General features: G+C 37.8%; 1 protein-coding gene across 3 annotated transcripts in view; it reads left to right on the top strand.

Annotated features, from left to right (window-relative positions):
* The window catches only part of LOC138334718 (BTB/POZ domain-containing protein 16-like), a 79,019-nt gene that overhangs the window by 39,249 nt on the left and 18,966 nt on the right, over window positions 1-20,804 (top strand). For all 3 annotated transcript variants that reach the window (XM_069283403.1, XM_069283405.1, XM_069283406.1), the window contains 6 exons: window positions 644-713; window positions 1,099-1,161; window positions 1,438-1,505; window positions 5,799-5,918; window positions 9,358-9,449; window positions 15,764-15,846. In XM_069283403.1, the coding sequence (XP_069139504.1) occupies window positions 644-713; window positions 1,099-1,161; window positions 1,438-1,505; window positions 5,799-5,918; window positions 9,358-9,449; window positions 15,764-15,846 (496 nt within the window). The remainder of the gene's footprint in view (window positions 1-643; window positions 714-1,098; window positions 1,162-1,437; window positions 1,506-5,798; window positions 5,919-9,357; window positions 9,450-15,763; window positions 15,847-20,804) is intronic.

The following is a 20,804-nucleotide window of genomic DNA, read 5'->3' as shown; positions in this document are numbered from 1 at the left end:
ATAAATTTAGAAAGATAATTACAAATGTATTTCTTTCCATGTTATAAGGGATTTATTCTCTGTTCTTTACTATAACATTAAAGAAATAGCGTAATCTAATTAAGACATGATGGTGAAGGCACCGCTCCTATTCTCTGTCACTGTGACGGTTGCCTCACTTTGAACAGTCATCTGAGCTGTGGTAAATGTAAGAGTTACTCCTCCTTGTACACTTACTATTGTATTTATACATGTAGTACAGATACAGATTACAGAGGACATCACTTTCTCACTCACTTCTCACTTAGAGGAAGTGTTAATGTCTTCTGATCAATAAAGTGTTTCGAATGCCAAGATTTCAGTTTGCTTTAATTGTTGTTTTATATATAATCATTCATAATAATATTGCTACTATCTGGTATTATGATCACAGAGGTGCCGTTATATTTGTCACAGCTAGTGTGGTATTGATTTTCTAGGATTTTACCATGTTCTCCACCATTTCTATTGTCTATCTAGCTTCCAAACAAACATATCTGGTTTTACTTTTATGCACCTAACTTTTGTGTTAACAAGTTATTTAACCTTTCAGTACTTACAAATTTGAATTAAGTCCAGTCATATAAACATGCGAAATGATATATAGATATATACCTGTTTACAGGTGCGCCAAGCTGATGTTGAAGACAATTAGCTACAGAACGGTGTGTCAGTACCACCAGGCCGCGTCTAAGGTAATCAGGGGCCCCTAATCATCTCCCAGACAGTGTGTTACAAACGTCATCTAACTTTCCTGTGATAGCTATTTGATATACAGAAAAACTCTAATAATGAGCCAGGACTATCCTTGTTTTCTCACTTGTTAATTTTGATTTCCTATCATGTCTCTAAACAGGGACAGTTCTGTTAACAATCGAAGACATGACGTCTATTGAAAGCGTTTCAAATTTCATGTTAATGACCAATTTTAGTCAGCTCTTTAATGTCTATAAGTAATGCATACTTTATATTACATGTATTTTGTTATTGTTTTTCTTTTTATGTTCATTGCTATATTTCATTAGATCATTTAATTGTTTACAATTCCATAATGATATTATTCTTTACATGACCTTTCAGTACCAGCAGGAACATGTGGTATTGAGCTGTGAGAGGTGGCTTGAACTTAATCTGATAGCTCAGGTCTGTAACAAAGTCATAGTCTATGTTAATATCACTTGTCTATTGATTAATCTGTTTTGTATGGATAATTATAAATTGCGATCCCTACCCATGTGAAATAAGTAACTCAACGTTATAAGACTCTTGTCACTACTAATAAGGGATTAACAAATCTAAAAATTCCATCAGTTAAGCTCATCAAAAATCTATTTTTTAAAGTTCAATTAAAACAATTTTCAATTTTTTTTATCAGTTCTTAAAGTCCTTGTTGATGTGATTCTGTTCTGTGTCTTTCAGCTATCAACACAAGTCCAACTTAGAGAAGTACCCATGGAAGTGTTACAGAAAATCCTCAAATCTAACAGGTAAGTTTACCCCTCCAGAGACCGCAGAACCAAATGATTTTGCTATATATGATATGTTAACGTTTGCCAATGTCCAGATTAAATGGAATTTTTAAGTCTGGTCACCTGTCACCCTGTCACTACTTTTGAAGATCTACCATCTTGTTTAACTTTTATATTGGGGGGGGGGATGGGGGGGGGTGCAATCTTATGTTGAATTCCGCACCAAAAATTTACCAAAATATTCATGAAATTCCAATATTGAATACCTCCCCCTGTCAGAAAAACACTTGACAGAATTTTAAAAGTTCTTTACATGTCTTATATCTAGATGTGGTGCTCAACCCACACATTAAACATTTGAAACTGATGCGCCTTGAATACCCAATCACCAGGCTCCGAAACATTCACCTCTCTATGAAATCTTGTCCACACCCCTCCATAATACAGAGGGATATGTGTTACGTACATACTCTTCCATGATACAGGGGTGATATGTGTTACTCCATACTCCTCCATGATACAGGGGTGGTATGTGTTACTCCATACTCCTCCATGATACAGGGGTGATATGTGTTACTCCATACTCCTCCATGATACAGGGGTGATATGTGTTACTCCATACTCCTCCATGATACAGGGGGGATATGTGTTACTCCATATTCCTCCATGATACAGGGGTGATATGTGTTACTCCATACTCCTCCATGATACAGGAGGGATATGTGTTACTCCATACTCCTTCATGATACAGGGGGGATATGTGTTACTCCATACTCCTCCATGATACAGGGGGATATGTGTTACTCCATACTCCTCCATGATACAGGGGGGATATGTGTTACTCCATACTCCTCCATGATACAGAGGGGATATGTGTTACTCCATACTCCTCCATGATACAGGGGGGATATGTGTTACTCCATACTCCTCCATGACACAGGGGGGATATGTGTTACTCCATACTTCTCCATACCATGATACAGGGGGGATATGTGTTACTCCATACTCCTCCATGACACAGGGGGGATATGTGTTACTCCATACTCCTCCATGATACAGGGGGGATATGTGTTACTCCATACTCCTCCATGATACAGGGGGATATGTGTTACTCCATACTCCTCCATGATACAGGGGGATATGTGTTACTCCATACTCCTCCATGATACAGGGGGATATGTGTTACTCCATACTCCTCCATGATACAGGGGGATATGTGTTACTCCATACTCCTCCATGATACAGGGGGATATGTGTTACTCCATACTCCTCCATGATACAGGGGGGATATGTGTTACTCCATACTCCTCCATGATACAGGGGGGATATGTGTTACTCCATACTCCTCCATGATACAGGGGGGATATGTGTTACTCCATACTCCTCCATGATACAGGGGGGATATGTGTTACTCCATACTCCTCCAATGATACAGGGGGGATATGTGTTACTCCATACTCCTCCATGATACAGGGGGATATGTGTTACTCCATACTCCTCCATGATACAGGGGGGATATGTGTTACTCCATACTCCTCCATGATACAGGGGGGATATGTGTTACTCCATACTCCTCCATGATACAGGGGGGATATGTGTTACTCCATACTCCTCCATGATACAGGGGGGATATGTGTTACTCCATACTCCTCCATGATACAGGGGGGATATGTGTTACTCCATACTCCTCCATGATACAGGGGGATATGTGTTACTCCATACTCCTCCATGATACAGGGGGATATGTGTTACTCCATACTCCTCCATGATACAGGGGGATATGTGTTACTCCATACTCCTCCATGATACAGGGGGGATATGTGTTACTCCATACTCCTCCATGATACAGGGGGATATGTGTTACTCCATACTCCTCCATGATACAGGGGGATATGTGTTACTCCATACTCCTCCATGATACAGGGAGATATGTGTTACTCCATACTCCTCCATGATACAGGGGGGATATGTGTTACTCCATACTCCTCCATGATACAGGGGGATATGTGTTACTCCATACTCCTCCATGATACAGGGGGGATATGTGTTACTCCATACTCCTCCATGATACAGGGGGATATGTGTTACTCCATACTCCTCCAATGATACAGGGGGGATATGTGTTACTCCATACTCCTCCATGATACAGGGGGATATGTGTTACTCCATACTCCTCCATGATACAGGGGGATATGTGTTACTCCATACTCCTCCATGATACAGGGGATATGTGTTACTCCATACTCCTCCATGATACAGGGGGATATGTGTTACTCCATACTCCTCCATGATACAGGGGATATGTGTTACTCCATACTCCTCCATGATACAGGGGATATGTGTTACTCCATACTCCTCCATGATACAGGGGGATATGTGTTACTCCATACTCCTCCATGATACAGGGGGATATGTGTTACTCCATACCTCCATGATACAGGGGGGATATGTGTTACTCCATACTCCTCCATGATACAGGGGGATATGTGTTACTCCATACTCCTCCATGATACAGGGGGGATATGTGTTACTCCATACTCCTCCATGATACAGAGGGGATATGTGTTACTCCATACTCCTCCATGATACAGGGGGATATGTGTTACTCCATACTCCTCCATGATACAGGGGGGATATGTGTTACTCCATATACTCTCTCCATGATACAGGGGGATATGTGTTACTCCATACTCCTCCATGATACAGGGGGATATGTGTTACTCCATACTCCTCCATGATACAGAGGGGATATGTGTTACTCCATACTCCTCCATAATACAGAGGGATATGTGTTACTCCATACTCCTCCATGACACAGGGGGGATATGTGTTACTCCATACTTCTACATGATACAGGGGGGATATGTGTTACTCCATACTCCTCCATGATACGGGAGATATGTGTTACTCCATACTCCTCCATGATAAGGGAGATATGTGTTACTCCATACTCCTCCATGATACAGGGAGATATGTGTTACTCCATACTCCTCCATGATACAGGGGATATGTGTTACTCCATACTCCTCCATGATACAGGGGGGATATGTGTTACTCCATACTCCTCCATGATACAGGGGGGATATGTGTTACTCCATACTCCTCCATGATACAGGGGGGATATGTGTTACTCCATACTCCTCCATGATACAGGGAGATATGTGTTACTCCATACTCCTCCATGATACAGGGGGATATGTGTTACTCCATACTCCTCCATGATACAGGGGGATATGTGTTACTCCATATCCTCATTACAGGGGATATGTGTTACTCCATACTCTCTCCATATTATACAGGGGGATATGTGTTAGTGTACTCCATACTCCTCCATGATACAGGGGGGATATGTGTTACTCCATACTCCTCCATGATACAGGGGGATATGTGTTACTCCATACTCCTCCATGATACAGGGGGATATGTGTTACTCCATACTCCTCCATGATACAGGGGGGATATGTGTTTCTCCATACTCCTCCATGATACAGCGGGGATATGTGTTGCCTCATATTTTGCCATGGTCCAGTTTTTGCTCACCCTCATGTTTCAATTAATTTAGAGACTTGAGGTCCGCTTCATTAGCTCTGTAACTTACTTGGATGAAGCACTACCAAAATTGTTCAAGTAGATATTTTGACTAAATTCATTGTAAGTAATGGGGGTCAAACAGGCTTTAAACTGTTTCTTGTCAGTAACTATGAAACCCCAAGGCCTGTATGTATAAGCATGCTAGGATGGTTAGGGATACTAAGCAATTTTGTTAACATTAAGGTGACTTTCATCCATTGGGTTACATGATTGATGACTGCGATTTATAGAATTATTTTTTGTGTTGTTTATGGAGATTAATAGAATCTTTCAACAGGGCCCCTTTGGGGTGGGACAGAAGAATCTCAACCCGAGGGGGGTTTTCATTGTTGTTTATATTGTGAGGTTATGATTCTATTACCACGACGTCATGATACTGTTGTTATGACGTCATACCATTGTTTAGCACATGCAAAAATCTTGTGTAGCTATATGTCTTTACCCTAGGTAGGGTGAGATGGAAAGTTCTCACACTGGTAAAACTGTGGATATCCTTGTCTGGAGTAAGAAAAAAACAATTTTTTTTGTAGATGTTTGTATACAATTAATGTAGTGTATCAGTGTAACTGTTAGTGTTAATTTGTTTAGAAATGGATATTTAATGACTTTCAAACTGTTTGTATCCAATAAGTAAATTAAATGTTAATATTTTACAAATTGCTAATTGTTTACAGAATTAGGCTTATACTGTTGTTTATAAACACATGTTTCTGTTTACAGACTATTTGTATACAATGAGTACAGTGTATACAAGACATTGGCATACTGGCTGTTCCTCCAGCTGAACCCACACATCCAACTAATGCCGTCACACAGTACTGTACTCACATTCTTCAACAGGTCAGTATACCCCTTGGGTGGGGGAATGTGTCCAACTGATACTGTCACACAGTACTGTACTCACCTTATTGAACAGGTTAGTATAGCCCGGGGGTGGGGGGATAGGGTGAGCCCGGGGGTGGGGGGATAGGGTGTCCAACTAATACTGTCACACAGTACTGTACTCACTTTATTTAACAGGTCAGTATACCCCGGGGGTGGGGGGATAGGGTGTCCAACTAATACTGTCACACAGTACTGTACTCACCTTATTTAACAGGTCAGTATACCCTGGGGGTGGGGGATAGGGTATCCAATTGATACTGTCACACAGTACTGTACTCACCTTATTTAACAGGTCCGAATACCCCGGGGGTGGGGGGATAGGGTGTCCAACTAATACTGTCACACAGTACTGTACTCACTTTATTTAACAGGTCGGTATACCCCGGGGGGTGGGGGAATGTGTCCAACTGATACTGTCACACAGTACTGTACTCACCTTATTGAACAGGTTAGTATACCCCGGGGGTGGGGGGATAGGGTGTCCAACTAATACTGTCACACAGTACTGTACTCACCTTTTTTAACAGGTCAGTATACCCCGGGGGTGGGGGGATAATGTGTCCAACTGATGCTGTCACACAGTACTGAACTCACCTTATTTAACAGGTCAGTATACCCTGGGGGTGGGGGGATAGGGTGTCCAACTGATACTGTCACACAGTACTGTACTCACTTTATTTAACAGGTCAGTATACACTGGGGGTGGGGGATAGGGTGTCCAACTGATACTGTCTCACAGTACTGTACTCACCTTATTTAACAGGTCGTTATACCCTGGGGGTGGGGGATAGGGTGTCCAACTGATACTGTCACACAGTACTGTACTCACCTTATTTAACAGGTTGGTATAACCTGGGGGTGGGGGGATAGGATATCCAACTGATACTGTCACACAGTACTGTACTCACCTTATTTAACAGGTCAGTATACCCCGGGGGTGGGGGGATAGGATATCCAACTGATACTGTCACACAGTACTGTACTCACCTTATTTAACAGGTCAGTATACCCCGGGGGTGGGGGGATAGGATATCCAACTGATACTGTCACACAGTACTGTACTCACCTTATTTAACAGGTCAGTATACCCTGGGGGTGGGGGGATAGGGTGTCTAACTGATACTGTCACACAGTACTGTACTCACCTTATTTAACAGGTCAGTATACCCCGGGGGTGGGGGGAGAGGGTGTCCAACTGATACTGTCACACAGTACTACAGTACTCAACTTATTTAACAGGTCAGTATCCCCCGGGGGTGGGGGGATAGGATATCCAACTGATACTGTCACACAGTACTGTACTCACCTTATTTAACAGGTCAGTATCCCCCGGGGGTGGGGGGATAGGATATCCAACTGATACTGTCACACAGTACTGTACTCACCTTATTTAACAGGTCGGTATACCCCGGGGGTGGGGGGATAGGATATCCAACTGATACTGTCACACAGTACTGTACTCACCTTATTTAACAGGTCGGTATACCCCGGGGGTGGGGGGATAGGGTGTCCAACTGATACTATCACACAGTACTATACTCACCTTATTTAACAGGTCAGTATCCCCCGGGGGTGGGGGGATAGGATATCCAACTGATACTGTCACACAGTACTGTACTCACCTTATTTAACAGGTCGGTATACCCCGGGGGTGGGGGGAGAGGGTGTCCAACTGATACTGTCACACAGTACTACAGTACTCACCTTATTTAACAGGTCGGTATACCCCGGGGGTGGGGGGAGAGGGTGTCCAACTGATACTGTCACACAGTACTACAGTACTCACCTTATTTAACAGGTCGGTATACCCCGGGGGTGGGGGGAGAGGGTGTCCAACTGATACTGTCACACAGTACTACTGTACTCACCTTATTTAACAGGTCGGTATACCCCGGGGGTGGGGGGAGAGGGTGTCCAACTGATACTGTCACACAGTACTACAGTACTCACCTTATTTAACAGGTCAGTATACCCCGGGGTTTGGGGGATAGGGTATCCAACTGATACTGTCACACAGTACTGTACTCAACTTATTTAACAGGTCCGAATACCCCGGGGGTGGGGGGATAGGGTGTCCAACTGATATACTCACCTTTTTTAACAGGTCAGTATACCCCGGGGGTGGGGGGATAATGTGTCCAACTGATGCTGTCACACAGTACTGAACTCACCTTATTTAACAGGTCAGTATACCCTGGGGGTGGGGGGATAGGGTATCCAACTGATACTGTCACACAGTACTGTACTCACCTTATTTAACAGGTCGGTATACCCCGGGGGGTGGGGGGATAGGGTATCCAACTGATACTGTCACACAGTACTGTACTCACCTTATTTAACAGGTCGGTATACCCCGGGGGGTGGGGGGATAGGGTGTCCAACTGATACTGTCACACAGTACTGTACTCACCTTATTTAACAGGTCGGTATACCCCGGGGGTGGGGGGATAGGGTGTCCAACTAATACTGTCACACAGTACTGTACTCACCTTATTTTACCTCGGGGGTGGGGGGGAGGGAGAGGGGTATTTATCACTTCACTATAGTTAGGGATAGTGTCATGGTGTTATACTTCCAACATTTCAATATATTCAAGTACAAAACAGGCATCTAAAAAAAAAGTCGGTCTCCCAGACAACAGTTTTAGTTTTTAAATACATCTTTTTTTTAAATTACTGGGGGACATTTGAATTACCTATTGAATCTACTTACAAACAAAGTAGGCTATAAGTGAGATGAATATGACTTATTTAGAAGTTGTAAAATGATAAAAACAATCATCAAATACATGTAACAATTAAAATTAAATTTGATGAGCATGCATATAGGAGATACATTGAGAATTCAAACTCAATTCTTATAAAAATCACCAGAGAATGCAATCCAATATTGTATAATAATTGTAAAACAAAACATGTTAGGGAAAAATACATATATGCAGCAGATTGAATCCATCTTGATTGATGAGAATTGCCTTTTCCATTCCAAAACATTCTGTTTAAATCTTGAAGGTCGTAAATCACGTTACTGTTGTTATGAACTCAGAATAAGGTTATTTCCTTGTCAGACAGAACACTGATGCATGCCTTGTTGATTTACAACCTTGTTCAGACTTTATTGGCAGTTTCCAAGATTGAAGCTAAATTCTTGGTCCGCTGGTCAACAGTATGACCTCGCCTACTTTACATACTGGCTAATTAGATTTGTGTACCATGTGGTACTATAATCAAGTGTATGCATGCCTTTTGTAATAAGTTTTTCTTTAGGATTTTTCCTTTACTTGAAAGTTTTTATTTCTGTAAGTAGACATTTGTGTTAACCTTGGTTGACTCCTGCAAATTTAATAATAACTTCTGTCAAAACTGATTGCGCTTCTTCTGTTTCTTTCTGACAGTCAACCTAAATCTGCCAGTTTCTTGGACAACGATGATGGTCAGATTTATGCTCCGTTGTTTGCGGCAGTCAGGTTACATGGAATCGTAGACAGTAAGTAGAACCTTGTCTGCACCGTATTTACCATAATGTATACCCTGGAAACATGGCAACATTGCTTTTTAAGGAAACAGGCTTGATGCCAAGATATATATAAATGTGACCAGCTACCAGAATGATATCACAATGCTAGTAAAAGCTTACTGCTTATTTTTTGTCTGCAGATCATAGAAATTAAACTATATTTGCCCTAAATAGAATTTTACATCCAATTACAACTTTTGCAATATTTGCTTGAAAGATGTGCTCAACCAAAAAGATAAAAAATTTCTTGTTTTTGCGTACTGGTTATTTTAAAATTGGCTGCAGTCTGCCAATTTGAAATTGGCAGAGGTATTCAGATTCTTCACTTTAAGAATTCAAGAGTTGTTTTAAACAACTTGTGAAAAATGGAATTGGAAGGAGTAGTTTGTCAATGGCTTTTTAGGTCTGTATCCTATGTGTGGATAGATCCAGTCATTTATATTATATTCTAATCTCTAAATTATGATTATATGTATTTTGAAAAACAATAAATTTCGCACATAAGTATATTGGAGATGATATCTTAAATACTATCCTTATCCCAACATTATTCATCAATACAATTGCTACAGTATATGTTCATGAATATGTTTAAAATTAGAATTTTGTTGAATCATATGTATATACTCATTGTTACTAGGAGAAAACTAATATAGGCAATGCCTGTTGTTTAATCCTTTTTCGTTATTCAAAATAAAATTTGTTGAAATGAAATTTGAAGAATTGATGAGATATGATTTATTGATAATCTGAACTGGGTGTGTCATGCTTAGTTATACCCAAGGTCACTCGGTACAAAACTAGTGTTAATTGGACCTTTGATTAGACTCAAATGAAAATAGCTTCAGAAGTCAAAACATCATTATCATACATTTATGTACAAAAATCTTATGTTGGGTGCTTACTCCAATGTCAACATTTTGTACTGCATCCTTTAGGCTACCTCAATCAGGCTCAAAAGTCATGATTTCTTTAATAACCAATATGTGTTCTTTATCAACTATTGCCAGACTATGATAATTAAGATTACACTGATCACTCAGTAGATAGCTGTCAGATATATAATCCAGTTGTTCAACTGCCATTTTCTCACCCTAATAGATAGCTGTCAGATCTATAATCCAGTTGTACTACTGTCATTTTCACACCCTAGTAGATAGCTGTCAGATCTATAATCCAGTTGTACTACTGCTATTTTCACACCATAATAGATAGATAGCTGTCAGATCTATAATCCAGTTGTACTACTGTCATTTTCACACCCTAATAGATAGCTGTCAGATCTATAATCCAGTTGTACTCCTGCTATTTTCACACCCTAATAGATAGCTGTCAGATCTATAATCCAGTTGTACTCCTGCCATTTTCACACCCTAGTAGATAGCTGTCAGATCTATAATCCAGTTGTACTCCTGCCATTTTCACACCCTAATAGATAGCTGTCAGACCTTTAATCCAGTTGTACTCCTGCTATTTTCACACCCTAATAGATAGCTGTCAGATCTATAATCCAGTTGTACTCCTGCTATTTTCACACCCTAATAGATAGCTGTCAGATCTATAATCCAGTTGTACTCCTGCTATTTTCACACCCTAGTAGATAGCTGTCAGATATATAGTCCAGTTGTACTACTGTCATTTTCTCACCCTAATAGATAGCTGTCAGATCTATAATCCAGTTGTAATACTGCCATTTTCACACCCTAGTAGATAGCTTTCAGATATATAATCCAGTTGTACTACTGTCATTTTCACACCCTAATAGATAGCTGTCAGATCTATAATCCAGTTGTTATACTGCCATTTTCACACCCTAGTAGATAGATGTTGGATATATCGTCCAGTTGTACTACTGCCATTTTTACACCCTAGTATATAGCTGTCAGATCTATAATCCAGTTGTTATACTGCCATTTTCACACCCTAGTAGATAGATGTTGGATATATAGTCCAGTTGTACTACTGCCATTTTCACACCCTAGTAGATAGCTGTCAGATCTATAATCCAGTTGTACTACTGCCATTTTCACACCCTAGTAGATAGCTGTCAGATCTATAATCCAGTTGTACTACTGCCATTTTCACACCCTAGTAGATAGCTGTCAGATCTATAATCCAGTTGTACTACTGCCATTTTCACACCCTAGTAGATAGCTGTCAGATCTATAATCCAGTTGTACTACTGCCATTTTCACACCCTGTTTACCAGGAGTACATTTTATGGCTCTGTCCAGGACAGGGATTGCCAATCCAAATCTAATTTGAGTGTAATATACCTGTTTTTATAAAGGTTTATGTCTCCTGCCTCAGCTCTAACCAGATTTTCCTAATATCAATTGTGCTAAGGCTGGTACATGTGCTGATCTAATTCAGTACATTGTAAATGTTCACAAGGAAGTTCTCCAGGCAAACCTCAATTAAACTTTCATTGGATGCAACATTTAGTTCTCCAGGTAAAACCTAATTATACTTGCACTGAATGCAATATTTTCTGGGATCAATTTATTTTTCTTTTGTTGTGTGTTAGAAATAAACATTCTAAAATAATTAGATTTGAAACTATTAAGCGAGTATTGTTTGGTATCACTGATACCTTGACAGCTGTGCTAATTTAGGTTTTGTGTGGGTGTCATCTCATGACATTAAAAAAAAAGTCTGTTTTTGGTTTGTTTGACTTGCCGTCCCATTGCATATCCCCAAATTGTTCATATTATTGAGATAGTAGCTATTTTGTAGTAATTTGTGTTGTAGATCGGACGACAAACTCAAATTTGTTTACTAATGGAGATAACATCAGAAGTCACAACATCTCACTGAGTAACACAGATTACTGTTTTGTTTATAGAGAGATTCATTTGTGATGAAGGTGTCAGGCACCATGATTTAATTTGTTAAAACTTTAAGAAATTAAGGATTGAAATTAATTTATTAATTGATTGCTGTTATATTAGAGAATCTTCCTACAGAAACTGCTGCCAGGCAGCGCTGATCTGATGTCTGTTAAAAAAAAAAGTGACGAAATGAAATAATCTTTATTGAAAATGTCATTTGCAAGGTCAACAGCCAGTATTATTCATAAGTTGTTAAAAGCACACATGTTTTTACTTGGTGATGAGGGAAAGGTTGTGAGAGAAACGGATGTGTCATCAATGTTGAAATTTTAACATCAACTTAAACCATTCGCTGTTGTCAGTAAATCCTGGACCGGCCATGTTACTAAGGATAATGTTTGGAGCTCATACCACTTACATGTTACAGCAATTACTGGTTACTGTGATTAAGGAATTCTCATTTAAAAGTAAAAGAACATAGGTATTCTTATAAGGCACACATTGTTTGCACAATATTTTCTGCTGGTATTTAAGTTTTTGGATTAAAAAATCTCACAACTTGGTTCTAACATGCTTTAACAATTCCCTGTCACTAATTAATGTTTACTTTTTATAGTGCTGTGTGTTAAGGTCACATATAGATAACACTATAGACTTCGGCGACATTGGTGTTGTCTAGGAATAGGTTTCCTTTTTAGAAATCAAACTCAAACTTGGACACTTTCATTAGGGCGCCAATTGCTCATGGCTGTTCACAGTGTTTTTGATACAGCACTTTCTTCTCTAACTGCTCACGGTTGTTCACTAGCTGTTCTTTAAAGAATTTTTGACCTTTCTATAGACATCACTCCTTTGCAAAAATGCTTTAGGGAAAGTGCTTCATTTGGATTGTATCTATAGCTTTCAAGGTCACTATTACTAAAATAGAATTTTGGTTGCTATTCCATTAATCAAGTTCCTTGACAAATTTTCATACCTCATGGAAATCTTTCTTAGGGAAAAAATCTTGATTTAGATTGTGTTCTTGATCCAAAGGTCAAAGGCCAAGCTAAGGTCACCTTTTACTGTAAACAGAAAAAGAGTAAAACCCTGTTATATAATACAGTGCAACACCATCAGTTTTCTGCAGTTTTGGCATTATAACAGGTTTTGCAGTATATTGGGTTTGCTAAACCACAACGTTTACGTAGTAAATGTACTTTTAAACAGGAAAAACTATCTTCAAACGACAATATCTGTACACACACGAATATATGTAAAAAAAACATAATTAACACTGAAACAGCATGCAGGCAGAACTGAATCTAATGCCATGGAGTTCTTGTTAGTCTCTTGATTAGCTATGAAACTAATGAAAGCTAGTGCTATGTAGAACTTTTCCAGTCCATATGCCATTAGTGCAGTATTCTAAGGTCTCGTTTAAAACCATGAGATAGCATTCAGCAACAAAATAACTGCACTTAGAACCTGTTCCCCATTCCACAATATAAAACTGCTCTCACATTTAAAGCCTTTCCCCTTTCCAAATTAGATTTTACATATCCCTTTTCCTGTAAACAACTTTAGGTCTATTTGAAGGCTATATAAGTTCAAATAATTTTTCAACTGAACATCCTAAATTCAATTTTCCATCCTGTCGGAACTACCTTTGTTGTATAGGTGCATGTGCACACTGGAACTATGTGTGGTTTCACTCTGAGTACACTGGAACTTCAAAGTCTGCAATATCATAATATAATAAGGATTCTGCAGCATACTGATTTAAATATTACATACAAATTTTATTGCATTTTGGGGGAAGCAAATTGAATTTTAACAAAATATTTCTGGCAATATTAGACTACCTGCCCTTGTATAGAGAAGTGCAGATGTACTTTTCCTTAGGGTTTGTCTGTGTAACATCACATTACCATGGAAACAGACATTTCAGAGAATTTTTCAGCATACTGAACCCTTAGTTTATTGTATCAAAGGGAGATGTATATGTTGTAATCCTAGCCTGTCAAATTGATTTTTATGAAACGCTGATTTTATTCTTGGATATTTTAAACATGATTGGTAAGGAACCATTATTTATTAAGACAATAGTCATTGTAGGTAACGTTTTGATTTATAAGTTGATTTCATGCCTTTATATGACTATCAATCAATTGTTTATATACTACACTGTGGTGAGTGTATATATAAAATTGGGATTCAAGATTCACGTTTTGCATAATTAAGACAACGGTAAAAATCCTTGACAGCTACATATGTAGCTAAGCATGAGTTTTAGAACTTTTATTCATATATTACCAAAGTTGGTTTCTGAGGTTCTCCAAAAATATCAACTCTTCCAGAGTTGAAAATTGGACTGTGGATTCTTCTGAGCTTTGTTTGGTTGCGATGTTGGATGGTATTCCTACACGCTGGTTTGGAATTATTTCTAATCATTTACGTTTTTGTCAATCATTATTTTCATATTCTGATTACCTTAGGCAATGCAGACTGCCTTACATTGATTTGTCAGTCTATACCTTTGCAATGCATGTTCTTGTCGGCAAATATTTTGTGTTTTTTTTTTTTATAAAAATTTTGCCACTGAAATAAACGACATTTAGCTGACACACTAACCTAGTTTGTGTTTTTGATAGTAAAATGCTGGTAGCATTAATAACGCTTCGCATACAGGAAAATGCCAACAGCAAATGAAGGCTACGGATAAAGTAATATCTTTCTCTGGTAAACAAATGCCTTGCAAATTAAAATGAGGTTTTTTCTTAAGGTTAATTAATTAAGTTGCAGACTGAATCAATATTTTATGTAACTCTGTATGACATTTGTCATGTTTGTGGAGTCCATGAAGTATATAAAGCACAGTATTGTACATATTTATATATAAAGAGAAATCTCAAATTATGTGCAATATACTCTACACTTTATTGGCAATCTTCAAAGAGGCATTTTCTACAGTAGCCATCTAATAAAGCATCAGGCTAACAATTGATTTTTTAAGCCACAATATTGTATTTTCAATCATTTTCCTGAGGCGATGAAACTTGAATGATTTTCACATCTATAGCCAGTTCCATTTCAATTCCAGCCTTTTTATACCAGGATGTCGTTTTCAATTTGTGAAGATTGTATTGGGTGTGGAGAGATAGCACGAGACTGTGTAGATCTGCTGTTAGTGTGACAGCCCACTGGAATCAATGTTATTCTAAATGTCAAATTTACACTGGATTGATAGGCATCCAAGTCAGCAAGACTGTATCAAGCTTATTTCAGCAGAGACAAATTATTCCAATTTACCTGAACCATATTGGGTAGATATAAAGCTATAACTTCAGATTAGAGAATAAATATATAAATCTAAAGTTTGGAATGAGTTGTTGAGTTTTATATGTGATTTCTAAGCATTTGTGACTAAAAATCGCTGATATTTATGTTATTTAAACTGGTTTTTTTTTTCAGCCAACAACATCCAGGACATGCAGTTAATGAACATCTTACCTCAGTCTACACTGATAGATCTACTGTCACAACATTATCATGCTGTAAGTAAAACAACTCACTCACTGTAATCTGTATCACAACATTACCTTGCTGTAAGTATAACAACTCACTCACTGTAATCTGTATCACAACATTACCTTGCTGTAAGTATAACAACTCACTCACTGTAATCTGTATCACAACATTACCTTGCTGTAAGTATAACAACTCACTCACTGTAATCTGTATCACAACATTACCTTGCTGTAAGTATAACAACTCACTCACTGTAATCTGTATCACAACATTACCTTGCTGTAAGTATAACAACCCACTCACTGTAATCTGTATCACAACATTACCTTGCTGTAAGTATAACAACTTCACTGTAATCTGTATCACAACATTACCATGCTGTAAGTATAACAACCCACTCACTGTAATCTGTATCACAACATTACCAGCTGTAAGTATAACAACCACTCACTGAATCTGTATCACAAATTACCTGCTGTAAGTATAACAACTCACTGTAATCTGTATCACAAAATTACCTTGCTGTAAGTATAACAACTCACTCACTGTAATCTGTATCACAACATTACCTGGCTGTAAGTATAACAACTCACTCACTGTAATCTGTATCACAACATTACCTGGCTGTAAGTATAACAACTCACTCACTATAATCTGTATCACAACATTACCTGGCTGTAATAATAACCACTCACTCACTGTAATCTGTATTACAACATTACCTTGCTGTAAATATAACAACTCACTCACTGTAATCTGTATTACAACATTACCTGGCTGTAAGTATAACAACCCACTCACTGTAACCTGAATCACAACATTACCTTGCTGTAAGTATAACAACCCACTCACTGTAATCTGTATCAACATTACCTTGCTGTAAGTTAACAACCCACTCACTGTAATCTGTATCACAACATTACCTTGCTGTAAGTATAACAACCCACTCACTGTAATCTGTATCACAACATTACCTTGCTGTAAGTATAACAACTCACTCACTGTAATCTGTATCACAACATTACCTTGCTGTAAGTATAACAACTCACTCACTGTAATCTGTATCACAACATTACCTTGCTGTAAGTATAACAACTCACTCACTGTAATCTGTATCACAACATTACCTTGCTGTAAGTATAACAACTCACTCACTGTAATCTGTATCACAACATTACCTTGCTGTAAGTATAACAACTCACTCACTGTAATCTGTATCACAACATTACCTTGCTGTAAGTATAACAACTCACTCACTGTAATCTGTATCACAACATTACCTTGCTGTAAGTATAACAACTCACTCACTGTAATCTGTATCACAACATTACCTTGCGTAAGTATAACAACCACTCACTGTATAACACACTGCTGAGTTACTAATCTGTATCACACATTACCTGCTGTAAGTATAACAACCACTCACTGTAATCTGTATCACAACATTACCTTGTGTAAGTATAACAACCACTCACTGTAATCTGTATCACAACATTACCTGTGTAAGTATAACAAACCACTCACTGTAATCTGTATCACAACATTACCTTGCTGTAAGTATAACAACCCACTCACTGTAATCTGTATCACAACAGTACCTTAATGTAAGTATAACAACCCACTCACTGTAATCTGTATCACAACATTACCTTGCTGTAAGTATAACAACCCACTCACTGTAATCTGTATCACAACATTACCTTGCTGTAAGTATAACAACTCACTCACTGTAATCTGTATCACAACATTACCTTGCTGTAAGTATAACAACTCACTCACTGTAATCTGTATCACAACATTACCTTGGTGTAAGTATAACAACTCACTCACTGTAATCTGTATCACAACATTACCACACTGTAAGTATACAACAACCCACTCACTGCAATCTGTATCACAACATTACCTTGCCGTAAGCAAAACCACTAACTGACTGTAATCTGTATCACAGCATTACCTTGCTGTAAGTATAAACAACAACTCACTCACTGTAATCTGTATCACAACATTACCTTAATGTAAGTATAACAACCCACTCACTGTAATCTGTATCACAACATTACCTTTATGTAAGTATAACAACCCACTCACTGTAATCTGTATCACAACATTACCTTGCTGTAAGTATAACAACCCACTCACTGTAATCTGTATCACAACATTACCTCGCTGTAAGTATAACAACTTGCTCACTGTAATCTGTATCACAACATTGCCACGCTGTAAGTATAACAACCCACTCACTGCAATCTGTATCACAACATTGCCTTGATGTAAGCAAAACCACTCACTGAATGTAATCTGTATCACAGCATTACCTTGCTGTAAATATAACAACTCACTCACTGTAATCTGTATCACAAAATTACCTTCCTGTAAGTATAACAACCCTCTCACTGTAATCTGTATCACAACATTACCTTGGTGTAAATATAACAACTCACTCACTGTAATCTGTATCACAACATTACCTAAATGTAAGTATAACAACTCACTCACTGTACTCTGAATCACAACATTACCTAAATGTAAGTATAACAACTCACTCACTGTACTCTGAATCACAACATTACCTTAATGTAAGTATAACAGCCCACTCACTGTAATCTGTATCACAACATTACCTTGCTGTAAATATAACAACTCACTCACTGTAATCTGTATCACAACATTACCTCGCTGTAAGTATAACAACCCACTCACTGTAATCTGTATCACAACATTACCTTGGTGTAAATATAACAACTCTCTCACTGTAATCTGAATCACAACATTACCTTAATGTAGGTATAACAGGTAACCATTCACTGTAATAAGTGACCCTGATATCAGTAAATACCCTCATTATAAGGTATGACATCAATAAACCTTTAACATTTAAAAGCACTATCACTATGTGCACTTTCTAACCGATGACTGGAATCTTTTAATAGATATTGCAATTTTACCATGTCTGAATGAAATCAATCATTTTCTGTAGTCAAAAGACTAGAATATGTGCATGATGGCGCAGGAACTCTTCAAACAAACCATCTCACAACTGTCATTTGTAACCTGGCTGATTTTGTTGTGAAATCCATTGGCTTCTTAATTGATTTATGAGAATAATGCCATTTTTTTTTTATTCATTAATGGCCGTAATTAGCATTTTACAATTTTGATATAGAAGGAGTCCTTCTCTTGACACAATCATGGATTCTGGATTAATGCTAATGAGACATGTAATAGAATCAAACAAATTGGCTTCATGAGCAGCATTTTTATTTGTAGAAAATAAAGCGGATTAGAACTGATCATGGGGAAAATCATTATCAATTTGGTCGATCGTTGATGCTAGTAAGAATGAAAACTGATCTTGGTGTCAAATATTGTCCATTGCACTAGATTTTGCCTGTTCTGTATAGATATTTATCTATATAATTAATTGGGAAGATCATCACTGGCAAGTCATGTGGCACATGCTTCCATTCATGGAATCAGGTCTGGCAGAAAGGAATCCATAAATATTGGGTCATAACATGCTGAAACACAACAATTGGTCTCTATTCCTGCACAAACATGAAGGTGATGTATGCACCGCTAGTCTCAAGCATGCAATATCTTCTATTCCCATGTTGGTATTCATGACACTCACGTTTTAAATGTTTAAAAAATCAAGAAAGAAATTTGAAAGCCCAATCATGTAGGATGGCTTCTTTCGGTCCTTGTTTAGTATGATGGAAGAAATCAATGACCGGGAACTGTCATGCTATTTTGACAAATGTAATCTATTTTGCTTTTTAGGGGCATTTTTCATTGAAAGACACAGTCCTGTTGAATTATTTCTCATGGTCGCCTGCCATCTTTAAATTGATTTTGCAGTCTCTCATTTCTACAGAGAGCTGGTATTTCATTGCCCTAGGTTAGAAATGCACTGAAGCTGACTCGATCTAGCATTATAAGTCCCTAGCTATCAGAATAAAAACATGAAGAGTTTAGAGCTTAAATATATCTGTGTGTTTGATGTCAGAATGTAGCAGTTTGCTCAACATCTTTTCTACAATTCAATAAATTCAAGCCTCAAAATTATATAATTTTTCTAAACGTAATTCACATTCTGGTGACAAATCAATTTAATTCAAACCTCAAAATTATATAATTTTTCTAAACGTAATTCACATTCTGGTGACAAATCAATCTAGTATATACCAAAAAAGGGACAAATAAAATGATAAGGAGAAACAATGTTATGCATCAGTATTTCTAATGGATCACTACAGCGATGAGTTGCAAGTAGACCGACTGACAAATATATTTTTCGTATATTTGTCTTATGTGCGTTATAATCTAGATTATAGTTTCCTTGTTCCTTTGCTTCAATGCACATCGATTACGACAAGCTGTTAGTTAATTCTCTGCCATGTCTTCGTTTTGGGTGGTATGAAAAAACTTTATCCAAAAACTGTAATTTTATTTTATCCTCAACCTGTATGTACTTCCACGAAAGTTTAGGAGTGATCTTGTGGAAAATATAGCATGCAATGATGACTTTTATACAGATGAAATGTTTTGTATCAACACACGTAGTCCCTCAGATACCAAAAACTGTTGAGTTTGACAATAAGCATTTTACAGTGGTTATAACAGGTCAGTTTGACAATTTGAGTCGTATTGTGTTATTGTCTGAAATTGTGAGTGGTGTGTTTTATCACTTTATCAATATTGTTTGATGTTTTCTACGTCTGTTATAATTGTCATGCTGTTAATTGTCTTTTATTTAATTTGTTTCTCTTCCAATCTAGAATGTCATCTCATGATTAATGGTCATATCACTTTTAATTGAAAGTTTGTTACATTTTGAAATTCAAATGAAATTACCAACGGAAAGTTTTGACATTGGAAATGGCTCAAATGAGATTTAAAGTTCACTTGATGTTACTGAAAGGTTGAAGCGTGGAAAAACAAGTGAAGATTTATGAGTGCCACTTACACACTAGAGAAGATA

This window comes from Argopecten irradians, chromosome 11, assembly GCF_041381155.1.
Source record: "Argopecten irradians isolate NY chromosome 11, Ai_NY, whole genome shotgun sequence".
Taxonomy (NCBI): Eukaryota; Metazoa; Mollusca; class Bivalvia; order Pectinida; family Pectinidae; genus Argopecten; species Argopecten irradians.
This window is presented reverse-complemented; position numbering and strand designations above follow the sequence as displayed.